Source organism: Sphaeramia orbicularis, chromosome 3 (genome assembly GCF_902148855.1).
Source record: "Sphaeramia orbicularis chromosome 3, fSphaOr1.1, whole genome shotgun sequence".
Lineage (NCBI taxonomy): Eukaryota > Metazoa > Chordata > Actinopteri > Kurtiformes > Apogonidae > Sphaeramia > Sphaeramia orbicularis.
Window position 1 is genome coordinate 35,902,001 of NC_043959.1, and position 19,463 is coordinate 35,921,463.

Sequence of the window (19,463 nt, forward strand, 5' to 3'; positions counted from 1 at the left end):
TAACTACATTTGGGAAAGCATCTTTTTTTTAATGCAGCAGAAGGTCGCAGGCTAATACCCATCAGGGTAAAACATTCTGAAAGAGGTTGGCACTGCACTCAAGGACCAGAAGTAATGCTTTTATTTTGTTATTTATGCTTTTTTTACCGGGTGCATTACTATGCTCCTCTGCAGCATATTGCTGCTAAGCGAAGGATGTGAAGATGCAACTCGATAAGCAGGTTATTAAAATGACCAATTGACATTCAAAATTCAGGCTTATTTTAGATTCATCATATTTACCGATGAATATGTGGAATTTCAATGTTTCCCAAAGCTGCCTAGAGGAAAATGTGACTTGTACAGCAACTGTGCATGACTTCATGTATGATTCTTTGCAAGAGAAATACAATACTCAAGTCATTGTATTTGGAACCTCAAAAAGGAGGATGTATTTTTGTAATAACAGAGTACAGTTTAATTAAGAACAGACAAGGCAAGTCACATGAGAATGTGTCACCGTTCTTCACGCTCTCTGTAGCAGACACATATTTCCTGTCATATTCATTCACCCACTTCTTTAGGGATGGTAGGTTATTAACATATTCTTAAAAATGGCTAATGCTCGGCAGGTTAAGATGATGTGCAAAGGCTTTTAAAACTAAAGCAATGGATGAAGGGAGAGAAACACAAAAATCTGGTGTCCTAGTGCCCCTGAAAAGGTACTGACTCATAACTCTAGTAAGGGATTTCCGACTTTTTCAACTTTTTCCACTTTGTAAGTGATTAAACATGGGAACAATGGTTCAGAAGGCTGCATACTGAGTCACAAAGCCACCAGTGCACTTCACAGCTTCTCGACTAAACAATACAAACAGTGCATACATAGAACCAACTTCAGTGGGGAGTCAGATGCCATACCAAATCTGTGATCTGTGACCAATGGGCAAACTGAAAATGAATCAGGAAAGTGATTTACTGTGGGACAATGTTTACCCACTGATCCAGCCAATGCTAATCTAGGTATGTTTTTCCTGCTTTTTCTTGTTTTTTGGGATGAACTTTTCCTGAACTCAGACACTGTTCATTGAGTATTCATTTAGGATGCTAATATTGTGTTACTGTTTGTCCATCTTAGGAATATTGCTTTAAATGGCCATTGGCACTGATTGCACTGCATTAAATAAATGTTTCCCAACAATTTTACTAAAAGTGGAGGGAGGAAATATAAATGTATGTGTTTTAAATGATATAAAGTCATTATGACTACATAACTTATAACAATCAAAATTTATAATGTGGGTTGTGTTATATCTCTACAATGCCAGGTTATTTTTTGCTGCTTCATCTATAAACTGGTCACGTCATCATGTCTTCCACCAACAGAGGTCAAACGTTACTAACACGAGTGGAATGAAAGGATGTACTCATGTCTGGTAAAAAGAATCACAGCAGTACAGATAATTCACCGTAAACAATGTGGTAATTCTTCTGAGCAGTGCAACACATAATAATAACAACAAACCATTAGCTATTGGTCTGTCAGATGTCGACCCTGAACCAGTTATCAGTGGGAACATCTAAAAAGCTTTGCTCCGCCTGCAGGAAATGATTTCAGAGTTTAAGAATTACTGTAACTGCTTGAGGTTTTAAATACAATAAAGGTCGCCCTTTTCTTACTGGAAAAGTAAATGAAAAACATGACAACTTACATATTTTATGTAACCTGCATCTTAAATGCTTAGCCATATAATCATTACCCAAAGCTGTGAAGGGTCAGTTTCTGTTGGTACAAGTAACTGATGATGGACAAAGTCATTAAAACAATTAAAGGCCGGTTCTTACCTCTGTCCCTGATGGTGTGGTCCCAGGTGAATCAACCTTCCGTTTTTTGCGTGGTCCAATGGCTGCTAGTGCTGTGAGGTTTGCATCTCGCTGTCTCATCTGAGCCAGTTCCTGTTGTTGCATCTGGTAAAGACAAAGGACAGTGGTTGTAGAGCATCCTTACAGTCTACTTTGTAGTATTGTGTTGCCCTGGTGCCACATGCATCTGTTTTTATTGTGGTGTATACTTTGTCTGCATCTGCCTGCTCGGCTACAAACCAAATCTCTATGCTCTTCATGTCTGTCACCGTCATTCTTGGAAATTATCAGTGGGTGTGTGTGTGTTTTTGTTTTGTTTTGGTGACATTGATGGTCCTCTGGAACACCCACAAAAGCATTCTCCATCCTCTTCACTTCTTAAAAAAGCACATGACCAGGATTCAACACACACAATAATTGATTAGCCATGTTTGTGCTTTGACCATCTGGGCACTTTTTATGCTGTGCGTATTAACAGTAAACCATGACTTGTAGCCAGACACATTACCTCTTCTGACTTTCAGATGACACATTCGCTGATTTGGAGGTTTATTGCAACAAAACACTTGAATGTCTGGTGTGAGTAAGCAACTAAAATAGGGAGAGAAAAGAAAAGCCTCTCCCACCTTTCCAAAAAAAAAAAAAAAAAGAGAACACAAATGGATCCTGTTGTCAGCCATTAACACAACCTCTGTTAGAAACTGTGCATGTGTGGTTGTGTGTGTGTGTGTGTAGAGGAGGCGTTGAATCACATGGTCCCACTGTGAATTAACTTTTTGCAATCGGTGCCTGTATTAGAGAGGAGGTTGCGGGGGGGCACTGCCCAAAGTAATGTCATGTCTAGCTGCAGGGCTGAGGGGGAACCCAGCGATGCTAGGAGCTGCCCTTTCTATTGGGTGGACGTGTGACGGCCCGAGGCCATGGCACAGAGGGTGTCAACACTCTCTCCAACATGCAAACACAGTACACACTATCAATCTTGGCCACAGCACAGGGAATGTCTACCCACCAGCTTGCCTGCGTGACTGCCTGCTGGGGCAGAGAGGCCTGGATTGAAGCGAACAGGGACAATCAATGTGCGCTTTCATGTCTTTCATGTTCTTTTATGTTATCTCTCAGCATGTTTTCTCTAGGCACTGGTGTTTGCGTGAGGCATGTATGTTGTCTGATCAGGGGAAAATTTCATGTTACTTCAGATGCTGCTCTGTAAGAGGTTGCTTTGGTGTACAAAGTCTGATCTAAAATGTGCATGCAGTTGCCTCTGATTTTTTCCAAAAAACCCCACTGGCTAGGCATGGCCTTTAGGGTGTTGCCACTTCACATTTAGCACGGCGGAACTGTTGAAAGATTCAAACACGCTGACAACACAAAGTAGGGGAAATAATAACGGCAGAACCAACCAGCTGAATACACAATACATTTTAAAATGTATGGCGGAGCATGTTGAGAATTAACAACCACAAATATTAAACATACTTAGTGAAAAGACTTCAGGGAATCAGAAGTTGGGTTCTTGACATGTAAAATTGGAACTTGATGGAGCCATAAACTGTGGCTTAACGCTATAGCTCACGGGCCGGACATGATTACTGTCCACATGGCAAATGTAGTAGCCTATTTATGATATCAATGCTAGTCTTGTTAGGCTATGCCACAAACAACAGACAAATCTCTTCAGGCTTGACCTTAAAAAATCCCACAGCAAAGTGAGCTGAGAGAGAGGGACACTATCTCACTGATGGCACCAGGATGCCGGCATCTCTGCCTAGCAGTTGGCACCAGGCATGGGCTTCCAGTGCCCACAGCAACTGCCTGCATTTTCAGATTTATGACTGTAAGATAAATGAAGACTTCATTTTACCATCTGCAACCCTCTGCTCTGCATTTCCCGTCAGTAAGGCGGCGGCCATGATACTGGGAGACTGATTTCAATCTGGAGACATCATGCCCAGTCTACCTTCCTTTGAGGACTGACGACCGACACAAGACAGAGCTGGGTCAGACAGTAACAGATTTCCTGTTCACATAAAGCACATTTGTGCATAGGTGTATAAATGAATTCTGTTATGTTCATAAAGGCTTCAGTGCTTATTGTCATCTAATATTTTCAGCTGCATGGGGTTTGTTGAGATTTAGTCATGGCTTGTTTTCCAATTTCTGGCCTCTTTGAGTATAATTTATTACTTTCTATCATGTTCTTATAGACCTTTAATACTTGAATATATGCATTTAAAACCTGGTAACAAGCAACACATGTATATATAACTTGTTACTAGGACATTCTATCCCTTTGTCCTATTTGTATTTCCAAGCTGTACTGTAAGCAAAGATGGCAAAGGTCACCACAGTAAACCTCCCCAGACTTAAAAAAAAAAAAAAAAAAAAAGAAAAATGAAACAGCTGCATATATTTGCCAGGTTGGATCAATGCTACTGCATAAATACTGTATCTGCTGTTCTCAAGTTACTTAAAAACCAGTGTTTCTGCCTGTATGCCCTTTTGAAGCAGGGAATTGGGACTTGTCAAATTATCAGCAAAGGTCAAGTGATGTAGAACATTTTCCAAATACACAACCAAATCAATCACCAGATGGCCATAGATTTGTCAGAAGACGCAGGCGTCACAATGTCATATCACTGCATTATAGTCAGTGCGGGGAAATATAAAATATATGAAAATGCTCTTACAATCTGAAAAGTTAAAAGCTAAAAATACACTTCAAGATTTAGTATATTTGTTAAGTATCTTCATGGACACACCATTTGTAAACTGCTCTCCTTTCAAAGTTCATGGTATTAATGATATCAATAGCAGGTATTTTATGAAAATAGCCATCATCTAACCTCAAAAATTTACACAATTGCCCATAAAGTTTTAAATTTTGTTTTCAGATATATTCCTCTTTTTATTCCTATTTATATACATCAATAATCACCAGGTGTGTTGATTACATTGAAACATACTGGATACAAACTCATAAATATTAAAATATGATTTTGCATCTTTTAGGAGATTAATCTTCTGTTACTGTGTAGCACATATTTTAGATCAATTACCTTAGTTTTAAAGCAGAAGTTTTACGTCTTTTCTAATCCTAATTAGGAAATACACTGTTGCCCATGAGGGTGGAATAACATATTTTTACCTCCTCTAATGAGATTATATTGACAATGTGATTTATTCTTGATATATAAAGTATAACTGGGACTCAGTATGTAATCATTGTACGAGGTCAAAGGTGATTAATTACTGATGTGTAAAAATAGGAATAAAAAGAGGAATGTGTCTCAAAACAAATTTATTTCAACTTTATAGGCAACAGTGTAATACTTCAGTTCAACTGGAATGAGAAGTCCTACAAGCTGTAAATGTGGTGAGTGTGTGTAAAAGGAAGTTCTATATGTGCAATAATTGAAAGACTGAATAAAAAAAAAATTTTAAAAAGTGATTATCAATTCCATGTTTCTTGTGTTACTATTAGTTACAGTGTATTACAATGAAAATCATCATATGACATGACAATACATTACATTACAAAACAAAACGCACATATTGAGACTTATTTGTGAAAAATAAAACAACTAGACACATTTGTCTGTCATACTATTACTGAGACACCTGTTTCCAACGTCTTGAATTATGTGTTGTAACAGTGTTGTAACTTCAGGCACCGTAGCCTTAATAGTTTGGTAAAGATGTCTGTCAAGACATAAATAAGAAATAACAGGGCTTTGTTTCAACATAGAAGAAACAGCAATATGCTCCATTATGATGCAAAAATGTCCAGAATATAGCAAGAACCCCTGAGCGGTCTGATCTGCTTGGAGTCAAGAAGAGCTCAGAAGAAGCCACGGTGGCCAACCTGCCATTCTCCATCTTTGCTGTTTTTAACAAAGGCTTTTCTCTGCACCCTCCCTCCATCGTTCCCTCGCTCCCGCCCTCCTCCAGGCCTCGGGGGCTGCTCGCGGCCCCCCAGACGCTTACAGACAGATGTCCTTGGTAGAGCAGAACACGCTCTGCTTGACGTCACAAGCAGCTATGGGGCTGTGAAGGAAGCTAAAGGGCTTTCTTCCCTGCGAAAGACCACAGTACAAAAGCCAGACCATGGGTTTTGAGTTGGTCTTACCCTCCCCCTAACCCGCTATGGTCCAACAGGACACAGCGGGGAGCTCCTTGGTATATAGACATAGCATATGCCACTTTTAGTCAATGCTTTTTTTCTTCCCAAACAGCCTTAGTGCATACATTCTATGTAAAGATGTGTGGCACCAGCAGGAGTCAAAACCCTTATAATGGCCCGTCATAACCTGCTGACTGCTGCCCTATAGCTGAGCTGTGGCAAAATAAAAAGACCTCATTTGAGAAAGAATGTTAAGGATGAAGCTGTGTCTAAATAAATGGTTAATAATATTTTAAATGATTTTTACTTGGTAGAAAACCAAGATGTGGTCAAATCTTGCACAGTCATCTCAAGAGACAGAACAAGAAAGTGTTGTGAATACATTTATTTAGTTGAATCTTGCACTTGAACATTGTACTTTAACTATATATTTTTAATGTGTGTAGGCAGGCAGACTTTAAACAACATGAAAATACTGAAATATAAATGTAATAAGTCCAGCTTTAAAAACTTTGTATTTGGATGAATTTCAGTGTTCACACCATGAACTTAGTTTCACATAAAGCAAAAATCCTCATTTTTACACTCACTCTGCTAATGCGGTGTATACACTCATTAGAACAGTGTTAAATTAATACTAATGACAATGATCTTCTGTGTCAGCAGAATGAGCGAAATCTCTGAAGAATGTATCAACTTAAATCTTCCCATGTTAAAGTGTGTATGCTGCCAGGTACAATACATTAGGACAGCAGCAGCAACAGACTGGTTTTGATACGTTAACACATTTGTAGAGGAGCTGTGGAGCTGCTGGTCTAATCACAGCCATTAAAGTCCAACTGTGAACCTTTGATGCATGTTTTCTCCTTTCATTTACACCTCTGTCTGGTGTCATATAGTTGTAACAGTAAAATTAATCAAAAACACATCTACCGGGCATATTTTATGCCAAACACCCTCTAATATTCAAACCTAAATGTCTAATTAAAACTTTTTTTGCATCAAACCACATATCAAAGTTAATCAGTAACTATCTCTGCAGTGATTCTTATAAATGTTTCTTTTATGTACTGTACTGAACTGTGTATTTACTATTTATGAAAGCATTTCAATGTTAAATGTTAAATGCAGCTATGTGAAAACTATTATTCCTGTGTGCCTTTCCACAACTTAATATGAGTGTGTGTTGACATTTTATGTATGTGCGTTGTGCTGTATGGGTTTCTGTAATCCATGGATCTCATTCACCTGACACCCACATGGCCGACAATACGTGAACATCTGCGAGCTGCATCTTGAGGCCTTTCTTCATGTGAAGTGCCTGGCAGTTAGTTTGCTGCAGGGAGAAGGGCCATTTGCAGTAACCAATCAGGTTTCCACTCTCCATCTGCACTCAGACACTACAAAGAAACGAGATCAGCCCGCGATCTGCTAATGTAGGCGAAGTCTTCGTGTTAAAAATGGATAGAAATATGTACGAGGTCATTACACAACTAAAAATATGACCCTGTTCCTAAAAATCGAATATTCTGACTATTAAATTTATAGAAGATGTATATGGTGGAGTGCACTGTATCAGGTGCCGTGGTACCAGCCGTCACATTTAATTGCCCTTATAGGTGTAAAGTTGAAATGTATTGTATTCTGCATTGAAAATATGCACATATTTATTTTAGCACATCTACACCATCAATTAAACTTATAAATTTCAAAATAATTTTAGATGTTTATTCATTATCCACCAAATACAATCAAATACAATACAAATACAATAGCACTAGCATTATTTTCTGGAAAAACCAGACATTAAACCAAACAGGGTTCAAAAATATTGAAAATATTGAGTAAATGCTTTCAAAGTCTCATTATCTATTTCAATCCACACACAACAATCTTTAAATATTCCTTTGAATCTCCTTGTGATTATATTATTTTACCTATGTAGATGAATTCAAAATACATGCATGAGCTAATAGTCTTGGCTCACAGTGTTTCATTTCCTCTGAAGCTGAGTGTGTCAGAAGTGTTTCCAGGGCCAAGGACCTATTATTCACAGCCCTGAGCTGCCCCTGAAGCTAAGGTCATTATGTGAGTGTCACTATCATGACCTTACGGTTCCTCTTCATCTGCAACTTATTTGCAGGGATTAAACCATGTGGAGGGAGACTGTTTGAGATATGTGGATAAATTGAATAAGCTAATACCTTCTTTTCAGTTAGCCTTATTTCTTACAAATAACAATATTTGTGCTACATATGTATTTTACGACACAAGGGTGTTTAATGAAGCAGCCAGAAATCAGTGTTAAGCAGATTCTGACGGTGTTACACAGGAGCGACAACGGGAAAGTGGTGATCATTAAAAATACTGCTTATCTAAGGGAAAATTTCCTACTTTAAATGTTCCCCTGCTTTGTCTCATTCTATGCTGCTTCGTCTAGCAGTCTTCTATCCCTGTCTCTCTTCTTTTTTAACATTTAGATTTGCCGCTCGTCACCTTCTATTGATCACACCTAATTTGCATCCAGGAAAAGATGAGAACTCAGATATTCACACTGCGAGAGAGGACGATCTCAATGATTTATTCATTTCCAAATCAAAAAAAAAGAGTGAAAAGAAGGTAGATGAGAAGGGGAATCTTCATAGGCAGCAGGCGACTAGCAAGCTCTGAGGCTGGGCTCTTCTTCCCCACACCGCCCCCAGGCACATGGTGTGCAAGTCCTCCTAATTAACAAGGTGAATCATGCTGCCGCTCTCTAATTAGCCAACATGACAATCTAATGGAAACATGCAGGCCGAGCTGGCACACTTAGCATCACCTCACAAAGACCCTCGCTACTGTCCTTCCCATATGAATTCCACAAAAATGACACCTTAGATTTTAAATGAAAAAGAAAAGAAAAGGTGGGGCAAAGTGGTTCTCGAAGGTGTGTATGTGTTTTTTTTTTTTTGGAGAGGTCAGAGAGTGAAGTTAGCTGGAGAGGATGAGGTGTTTTTTTCCCCCTCTCCTATTCTCCGTGTGTGGTGTTTGTTGCCTAATTGAAACGTGTCCTGCCTCCTGCCTCCCTCTCACTTATATCCCAGGCAAAGGAGGCTGGCACCTCGCCACCAGCGTAGCTCAGCATGCCCAATTCCCCTGTCGCTTGAGTCCCAAGGAGTGCTCCGGCGCACAAAGAGAAAAGTGAACCTACAGGCTTGTATAGCGAGAAGACGAGTCGCTATCTCCCTTTGAGGCAAAAAAAAAATCTCCTTTTTTGTTGTTTTCCTTCTCATTACAGCACTTTGTAATATTCGAAAACACACAGGAACACCAAAGGTACTTTTAAAGCCCGCTTCTATTTTTTCTTGTAATATGTCTTGAGGTGAAGAAAAACACGGAAGTTAGAGTCTACCGACAACAAAGCAACAAATAAAAATAGGGTTACAGTGTACTATTTGGTAGCCCGCACATCTTGAAGAGCAGCCCTCTCTAATGTGATCATTAAATTATCCATATGAATTTTCAAGAAACGTAACTGAGGTTTAACTGAAATCTGATGAAATTTTTAAAAAAAACATCTACTAAACTAATGAACTATAAGACACATGTAGGCATAAAATCACTCAATCTTGGTGAATGAGGATGTTGAAACACTCAGTCAGTGAGGTTTTTATTAAGGTATTGTGTATCCATAAGGGCAGAAAAAAAAGAATATAACAAGTATGAACTGGGACACACAAAACAGCAGGAATTCTCTTTGAAAGTCAGCACAGAAAGGGAGCGAACATGGAGGAGGGTGGGAGGCTGTTGCCCTGAGGCCTGCCTGACAGGGGAGAGCGCCTCTTTGAGCAGAGCAGTTTGCGGAGGGCCAGAGGATGAGAGCCTATGAACTTGCAGATATAACTGGCCTAATAAAAACTAAGGGGCTGCTACATTGTCCTCTGACACACAAAAGCCTCTCCTCTCTGGAGAAGTGTGAGGCTCTGGCTGACGGGGCTTTAAGTGTGGGTGGATTCCAGTCTCTCCATGACCTGGTCACTTGTGGAGGATGCCAGGCCAATCAGGAATCATGTACGTATGCATTTAGGCCTGGTGCATAGTAGCTGAGCAAAGGGTTATCATTTAAATAAAATGCACAACATTAATGCAAGTAATTCTTCATTATGTGTGAAATCAGGCTAAATATGCACAAGCTGACCACGGTTGTGCATATGTCACATGTATATTAGTCTAATTTGTATGTATGTATATCACATATTCACAGATAAATGTCCGTACAGCAAAGCAGGACATATAACTGCAGGCTTTTAATTGGAGCCGTGCTAGGTTCAAAGTTGAGCTAGGGCAGAATTAATTCAGTAGAGGTTCAAGACATTTGAGCAATGCTGCTGTGTCAAAACGGGCAAAAAAAATCTCTCAATGCCTGAAGAAGAAAAATATTTGAGGAAAATTATTCTAACAAAAACCTTTGAGATTCCCATTGGACGGCTTTCGTTTCACACAAGTCTTCTGGAATCACTCTGAGCAAGAAGTAGAGTGTTGCTACAAGGGCATAGAAATATGAAGAGGAGAGGAGAGGAGAGGAGAGGAGAGGAGAGGAGAGGAGAGGAGAGGAGAGGAGAGGAGAGGAGAGGAGAGGAGAGGAGAGGAGAGGAGAGGAGAGGAGAGGAGAGGAGAGGAGAGGAGAGGAGAGGAGAGGAGAGGAGAGGAGAGGAGAGGAGAGGAGAGGAGAGGAGAGGAGAGGAGAGGAGAGGAATATTCCCCCTCATTCATCATCTTAAGGTCTGCCAGTGATTGGATTATCAGTCGAAGGCGTGTTTGGTTAACCACTTTTAACCTTTATTTACCCAGGGATGCTGGATAAGCTTCGTTCTGTTCCCATGCGCTGAAATATTCCCCTAATGTAAGCACAGAGTGATGACAGCAGTGAAAAAGTGCTTGAATATCATATCATAGTTAAGAATGAATGGCAACATATAGTACATATGGGACAAAGTATTGATTTGGGAATATCTTTTTTAATCTTCTTCCTGTGAAATGTTATCGATATGGACGCCAAATATCAACATTTTTGTTAAATCCTATTGCACACGTTACAGCCAGTGTGTGTCTGTGTAAAAGATGCACTATGCTAAAGCTGGATAAGTGTCATGCTGTTCCCATGCTCTGAAATATTCCCCTAATGTAAGCACAGAGTGATGACAGTGGCGAAAAAGTGCTTGAATATCATACTTAAGAACAAATGACAATATATAGTACATGTGGGACAAAGTATTGATTGGGGAATATGTTTTATAATCTTCTTCCTGTGAAATGTTATCGATACGGACGCCAAATATCAGTATTTTTGTTAAATCCTTTTACACACGTGTTGCAGCCGGTGTGTGTCTGTGTAAAAGATGCACTATGCCAAGACTTTCTGCAGTTTTGTACATCATTTCATCTCAATGCTCAAATTCTGTTAAAATGATGAAACAATGCAATGAATACATAATACATCATTCTTTTAGGGGTATTTTGAACACTTTTTATTTTTACACAGATACTATGATGTATGTAGGTGATTCAAGTATTCCAGACCTACTCTAATGTGATACTATCCCTATCGTAGGTGGTGTGTCCTGAGTATTATATCATCCATTTTCCAGGTGTTTAGACTATTTAAAACACATAAAACTTCCCTGTTGTGAAAAATTATAATTAACAGTAATGTGCGATCTGTCTTAGAGTTAAAAGTGGACTATCTGAAGTTTAACAGATGTTGCTTTTGGCACAGTGGTCTACGAGGAGAATGTTTTGGGCTACTAGTGTTAACCTTTAATTTTCTCTTATTTCAGGCTCTTTATTGGAATGATTCAAATTCTTTTTTTAGTCAATGTTCTGAAGCTTTTTATCGCATCACATTTATCAGCTGTATGTGACATAATTGGAAGCTTTTTCTTCTTACATCTCAATCACGCAGATCTAAATTTAGCTCCAGCACATTGTTAAATTCTGTATAATATTGGGGGATCCAAACTAATTATAGTGCGATATTTTAAAATATGTCAAGCAAAAGGCTGGAGGAGATCATGCCCCTATTAACACTGCCCTCCACAACAAGCCTGCACTTTTTAATTGGTCATTGTTCAAGAGCTAATGTTAGTCTTGCTCAGCAGAGGTAGTGAGCAAATAAGGTGACACCCTCAGTCACTCACTTCTTCCTCAGACTATTTTTTTGTGGCTGAAATTACCTGTGGCTGTTTAGCCATGTATCTCAAAATATCGATTTATAACTCCTGACTACTTTGTCCAATTATGGCCCAATTATAGTGGGATTTATACAGATGTTTGATTTTTTTAATGGTTAGCTCTTACTGTAACTATTCACATGACATATAGTAGAAATATTGGTATTCTAGGTATGACCTGGTTTGATTGTGCACTTGACCTGGCCCCAGCAAAAGCTTTTGGCCAAATTTGACCAGCTGTTGTGGCCAATTTGTCTTTTTTCCTCTGCTCTCGTCTCTTCGCTCCTGTCCTCTCTCCACTTCTCTTCTTCAGTTCACTTGTTTCCTGTGTCCAGTTGCGCCTGCAGACGCGGTTGCGATGATGAATCTGTGGCTGCAGTGTGTCTGTGTGTCTGACATCGTGATGTATCTCTACTGGCCTTAACTCCCTCTCTATCTCTCTCTCTACCTCCCCTCTTTTCCTCCCCTCAAGACGCCTTTTCTCTCTATCTCTTTGTCTCTGTCTCTCTGTCTCCTTCTCTCGTTCTCTTATTCTCAATGATTAGGCATTGCCTGGCCTCCCCCTGCCTCAGTGATGGAACAGACAGAACACACAGACCCACAACCACTAGCACTAACAACAAACAGGAACTGAGCGCCATGATTTGCCCATTGATTTTCACTGGGGGCATTTCTGAAATAGCCCATCTGACCTTTCGGCCAAATGGTGGTGAATAGAGAAAACAGAGGCGTTAGACTGCTCTGCTTCCCCCTCATGCAAAACCTCTACCAGTGACTCTCTGACCAGCTAACACTGCTGGTGATATGGTTATAGGTTAAGATACTGGTGCAAGAAGCATAGAATTATGTTAATAAACAAGCATAAAACCCAAAAATCCCTGTAGCAACACCTCAAAGCTTTAACTTCATTATCACACACACTTTACCAAACAATGGCAGAAAACACTTGAGTCCAGAAGGTTGGTAGAAAAGAAAGAGCATAAAATCTTTAGCATCCAGAGCTTATATCCCTTTGGTAAAGCCTTCTGAGACAAATGCATGATTCTGTAAATCATAAAATTGACTGGACTTGACATTGAACACGGCTTGACTGTTAATAGTGTTTTCTGCTGGTCGTGGATAAATACTTGGTAATCAGCCTTTACTACCGACTGGGGTCTGCACAGTAGTTTTATACGACACCACACCTGTGTTTTTACAAACTAATCATGTGCCAAATTCATTTACGCACAAACACTTAGTTCAAGTATATAACGTGCCGTAATTCCATCTTTCCAAAATGATGATTGTTTGGAGGTAGCGGATGTTTTATGTGTGTGTGGTGCGTGTGATCAGAGAAAGGGGGGCTTAAAGAGAGGCTGGCTCCTCTGCCCGTCGCCTGGAAGAGTAGCTCGGGCTCATTATCCTGATGAAATTTGCGCAGATGTGTGAGCTGCCGACAGACTCTGCAGTGACACAAACAGCCAGCTCTGTCCCCTTGAGCCAGTCAGGTGATGAAAACCGGAGAGGCACGGGGGCTGAGAAACGACGGCCATTAAGCAAAAAAGAAAGAGGTGAGGGAGGGTGGGTGAGCGTTGTTGTGTGTGTGTGTGTGTGTGTGTGTGTGCGTGTGTGTGTGTGTGTTGGGGTGCAGGGAGTCTTCCTCTTCTCTCGCTGGGAAAGCATTACATAAAGTAACAATTTCCAAACCACCTTCTTAAAATTCCAGATGAAAATGAAAATGTGCATACGCGTATGAGGCGTCTCTTCACGAGGCGCTAATCTGGCCGTATCCAGATGATGAGCGGACTGCCACTTAACAGGGAGGAGATCCACTTTGATCACATGGCCCCTGGGGCAAACCTATCGCGCTGCCTATTACGCTACTTCATTTGCATATGTGGGGCTTATGGGTAGGCTGAGATCTACTGTGAATGTTCTTAACTGCTGCAGAGCTCACTATTGCTAGAAAGATGTCCACAGTAGACACAGAGAAAAGACAGAGTGCTGCCAGTAGCCAGAGGTAAGGGAAGTCGACTTGTCACTTGAAGGTCGGTCATAAGTTCAACAGAGTAGACAGGCTTGAAAAAAAATCGCAAAATTTAAATACTTTGCCCAAACAACCATAATGAGTTGCCCTTGAGCCAGGCATTTACAGATACTGAATGCAAATGACCGTGTGGCATTTAAAGAAAGGAGTTGCACTTGGAAACTGTTGGGTGGAAATTTGTTGAACAGTGTGAGGATAAACTAGGTGTTATTGAGAAAAGTGCAGATATGTTCAGTAAACTTTACTTGTATGGATTAAAGGGGTTTAAAAAGAAGAGCAACCCAGCCAGGAGAAACCACTGCTGCTCTTTAAGTTGCACATCAACAACAACAGGTGCATAGTGGTGCCTGTTTTATCCTCCTGCCTGCTCAGACTAGTCCATGAAAGCTCCACACAAACTTCTTGATCTTTGCTAGCGAGCCAAGGACTGAAAGCAACTGGTGAAGTTGTTCTGAAGTAAAACAAAGGAAAATGCTAACTTCAGCTGTGACATAACTATTTTGTTTGTGTAAACATTAATAACTACAGAAACAAGAGTGCATGGTCTACTTTCTGAGTTCCACAGGGATTTCATCTTTATAAGACTTGAACTGTGAATTTAGTCTTGTACTGTCAACAAAAGTGCTATAAGTTTGTTGTAGCATCTTCCAGTTTGCAAACCAGAGTGATATGCATTGGCATCTTGCGACTGTAGATCATCTTTAGCTATTTTTTGGGGTTTTTTTTACATTTGAATTCTCATTCATGATGCAGCTGAGTTCTTTTTTAAGGTTTTACTGAACTATTGTCAGATTTTTTGCAAACACTAAAATGTGCTTCAAAAATGAGAAATGAGTGTCAAAAATGACCGTGATGAATATTAATGCAAAATAAATCTACATTAACTAACCCAAAAGTCCAAAAAAGGGGGTCTCAATCAGTAGCAGTTGGTCACAATTTAACTGGTGCAACATGAGGAAGCTGAAATAGATGAAGAAAAGAAAAAAAATGATGGAGGATGGAGGAGGTGGAGGGTGTCTTTGGTGCGCAGAAAATAATTTTCCACACATGGGCATCAATCGGCGCGAATAATTCCTCAAACTTTTTTAAGTTCGACTTTAAATGGCATTACATATGTAGTGAGGCATGAAAAATTAATACACTGGAGTCGGGGAAATGTCAAGGGTAATGATCTCCGCAGCAGCTTACCTCCTTAGCTTTCTGTTTCAGTCGAGCTTGCTCTGGGTCCTCTTGCCTGGAGCGACTCTGTGGAGTAAAGGGAGGGGGGGAAACACAGGTTAACAGCTGGTTTAAGGAGCCCACCCCCCCTTCGCTACTCATCTGTTGCTGCTGCAGCAAAAATAGTGCAAAATGGGAACAGGATACAGAGGTGTCAAGGACATCGTATTTGAATTCAGAGAAGTGCAATGGAGCGCCCCCCGGGGGGCAGTGGCCTTTAAACCCGCTCCAAATCCAGCCCTAAATAAGCCGCTGGAGGGGGATTCTAATCAAAAGAGGTTATTAAAAATTCTGCACAAGCCAGCACACACACACATACACAGGGCAAAGGATGTTAGTGAGTATCAGTGGCAGTGGCTGTGTGTGTGTGTGTGTCACCATGAGCCAGTGTGTGGCTATCCATTGCTGTGTGTGTGTATCCCCGGTGTAACAACACAGCACTTCTATTTTAATCAGCAGCTAAGATCTGGGTGAATGTACTTGTCCCTGGGAATCCTTCACCACACAGCCAAATGTACATGTACGGCTGACCACTGCCGGCAAAACAGGCAGATTATGGCACCACAGACACAACACAACGGTCTTACTGTGTGTTCAGAAACCGGACAAAATCAGTGCAGTTACAGTTTTTCATATTTTATCAGTGTTGGACATGCAAGAAACTGCTCTGCTTTATCCAAATTTTGGATAAATATTCATTTTATCATTTGCAATTAAAAGGTTCTGGCCTTAGCTAAAGTCAGTGTTTGGTTTATCTCTAATTTAATTTTTGCTAGAGAGGATAATAACTGGGTCTACACGCCAATATAGCAGGTGACGATAATACAAATTATTGCTGGATGTCACCCTCTATTAAACATCCAAAAGAAGAAGTCTATGGTTCCACAAAATGGTGAAAGACTGTATGAAGGACACCCAATCTCTTAAAAAAAAAAACAAAACTAAACACAACTGATTATTCACCAATGAAACCTAATATGACTATTATGTTCATTTCCTGCAATTAGATCTTCCTAAATATTCCACACAGAACTTTTTATTGTACCTTTATTGTGTTGGGTGGTTGAAATCTACATTATTTTCACACCAGTTCCCACTCAGCTACCTTTACCTCCCTTTCACTCCCTCCTCTCATCTTCTCTGTCTCATAGACGTAGAGTTGCTCCTCCTAGCTTTCCTGCTAATTGGCTTTAAATATATCAGGCGGTTCACGTACTGGTCGGTATCTCAACTAAGACTAATGCGTTTGCCCTCCAGTCGGCCAGAGTATCCCTTAAGACTTGAGTCATATTTTAAATGGACGGCGTGGAGGAGGGGGGGGTGACTTGTTGTGAAGGAGGAGACGAAGATGAGGGCGGAGGGGATTGTTTTAGTGGGTTCTTATTCAAGAGGTCAAATTAGCCGGAGAGAGGCAGGAGGGGAGGGGGGTGGCAGAGGGGCAGAGGAGTGGGAGGGGTAGCTACAGATGGACTGTTTACAAAGGGCAGCGGTGCCACTGGCATGCTTTACATCTCCTCTGTCAGCTGCCCTGGTTTTCCCGCTTACAGGAGGGAATAGAGGGGAGTAGGGGAGAACAGGACCAGGTACCACAAACTGACAAGTTTCACCAGGTTTGGACGAGTGGAATGAAGTGGAGAGGAATGAAGTCTACGTCAGTGGTCAAGAAAAGCTCAATTTTCCAGTTCAGTTAATAGTACACCTGTGATGCCCAGTATATGAGTTTATATAGAGTTTGTTTTGTCTACTTTTAGCAGGTTGATGTTTTCTGTTGCCTAAAATGAGTTCTTAAACTCCTGGATTAAATTTAGCTTGATTAAACTATGGGTTGTATGTGACCAGTCATTATACTATAGTTTTGTTTCCCAGTTTATTTTTCACTTACTTTGAGAAATAGGCTAGTTACCTTGCCAAGGAGGTTAGGTTTTCATCGGGGTTTGTCTGTTTGTTTGTTAGCAAGATAACTCAAAAAGCTATGTACGGATTTTGATGAAATTTTCAGGAAATGTTGATACTGGCACAAGGAACAAATGATTAAATTTTGGTGGTGATTGGGGGGGGGGCTGATCTGCCTTGGCAGAGGTCTGCGCTCCAAGTGCTTTTCTAGTTTTTGTTGAGTTTTCAATTTAGTTTCACTGTTGGTCTTAGTTACTTTTTTCTAGATATTATAAGTAAATCATTGATTTATAGAGGGTAGGAAGTATATCAAATACGTTATTGCTTATTAAAAGTTGCACATTGTACAAAGCTATTTTATTCATGAACATCCTTAAATATTTACCTTGAGGAAAATGAAAACTAAGTGTATTTCTCTATTTCTATTATATTTTTGCTCATTTTAGTTTTTTACTCATTAAAATCCAAGACAAAATCATGAGAGTTTGAAAACACAGTCCTTCCTTCCGCACTTCTCTCCTCTTGGTCCAAATCAAGAGACTAAATCTATATTACAAAGTGGCCTCTGTGTGCATGCGTGCATGTATGTGTCTGCTTTATGACTGAAAAACTGGACAGAGCTAGCCTTTGCCTTTTGGAGTACTTATGTATTTTGGGTCAAGGATCAGACACGTGAAAACAGCTTATTGATATGACCAATACTTTCTGAGTTATTAGCTGTTTTTAAAATTACAATGGCTTTTCAGGTGGCCCGGTTCCATTATGCCGGTCCCCAGTTAAACCTGGCCCATTAATGTCCCAATCCAGACCAAAAGTAGGTATATAAATTGACTCTCAAAATCACTTCTGATTGCTAGAAAGATACTCCTTGAATGTAAAGTCAAGTCTCTGTACTTTTACATAATTTGACTCATACAACAGTGATTTGTCCTAGCGAGGTTGCCGTAATGAGTTATAAAAGATGGCTGACAGATATAAATGCTTCTATGCATGCGCAACTCATATCGTCCGGAGACTCAAATTTTCCCTTGACACCGGACACAGAACGGCAGTGAGTCGCAATGAAATGTCATGTTCAGTCCTGTGTAAAAGGCTTATGCTGCCATCACGTGCTAACAGGAATAGTATAATTCAATAAACCGTCATGTTCAGTCCTGCATTAAAGTCTTGTGCTGCCTTCACATGCTATCGCGAATAGTACAATTCAAGAAAACGTCATACTCAGTCCTACGTAAAACTTTTATGCTGCCTTCACATGCTACTGGGAATAGTACAATTCAATAAACCGTCATGTTCAGCCCTGTGTAAAAGTCTATGGTCCACATCGATGTCAATACAAAACAAAACAAGAAAAGCACTCGGAGAGTGCAGACCTCCGCCAAGACAGATCTGCCCCCCCCCCATCACTGCCAAAATTTAATAATTTCTTCCTTGTGCCAGTATCAACATTTCCTGAAAATTTCATGAAAATCTGTCCATAACTTTTTGAGTTATCTTGCTAACAAACAAACAAACAAACACGCAAACAAGCACGCACGCACGCAAACACACATAGCAAAGTGATCACAATACCTCCTGGCGGAGGTAACAAAATGAGGGCCATTATATTTTACCTAATCCATGTTTTACACCAGTAAGCTTAGCTCAGCTCCCCATTTTATCAACTCTACTGCTTCTAGAACCTGTGGATTCCCACAGGTCAGTGCACTAGCATAAATATATACATGACTTAATGCTGTTTGATGTTCAATTTCCTGCCAAATATTACAGTGGATAAAAGTAGTTTCCGTTCTTAATCACAAAATGTCCTTCCCTGTTTTACTCATTTACAGACTTTACAAAGTGAAAAAAGTCTCCCGGCTGCATAACATGAAACTAAATGGGTTGTATTCAGTCATGTATTTCTGTCTGTACTGTGGTTGAACAATTAAATAACATGACATCTAAAACTGGACTGTTTTAGAACCAAAACTACAGACCAATACTATATTTAAGACAGTGTTAAATCATTAGTTATGTTTAAGTTTTTAAATGTTTAAAGATGAATTTGCTTTTTTTAAGTTTTGCATTGAGCAGAACACACCTACTGCATATAATGATGATGAATAGTGTTTTATTTGTAGGAAGCACAGATAGTATTGTTGAAAAACGA

At 40.0% G+C, this 19,463-nt stretch overlaps 1 protein-coding gene across 2 annotated transcripts in view; it reads right to left on the minus strand.

Moving 5' to 3' along the window:
- The window catches only part of LOC115412489 (transcription initiation factor TFIID subunit 4), a 91,885-nt gene that overhangs the window by 23,568 nt on the left and 48,854 nt on the right, over positions 1–19,463 (minus strand). For both annotated transcript variants that reach the window (XM_030125035.1, XM_030125025.1), the window contains 2 exons: positions 15,389–15,445; positions 1,825–1,947 (listed from right to left, as the gene is read on the minus strand). In XM_030125035.1, coding sequence (XP_029980895.1) covers positions 1,825–1,947; positions 15,389–15,445 — 180 coding nt within the window. The remainder of the gene's footprint in view (positions 1–1,824; positions 1,948–15,388; positions 15,446–19,463) is intronic.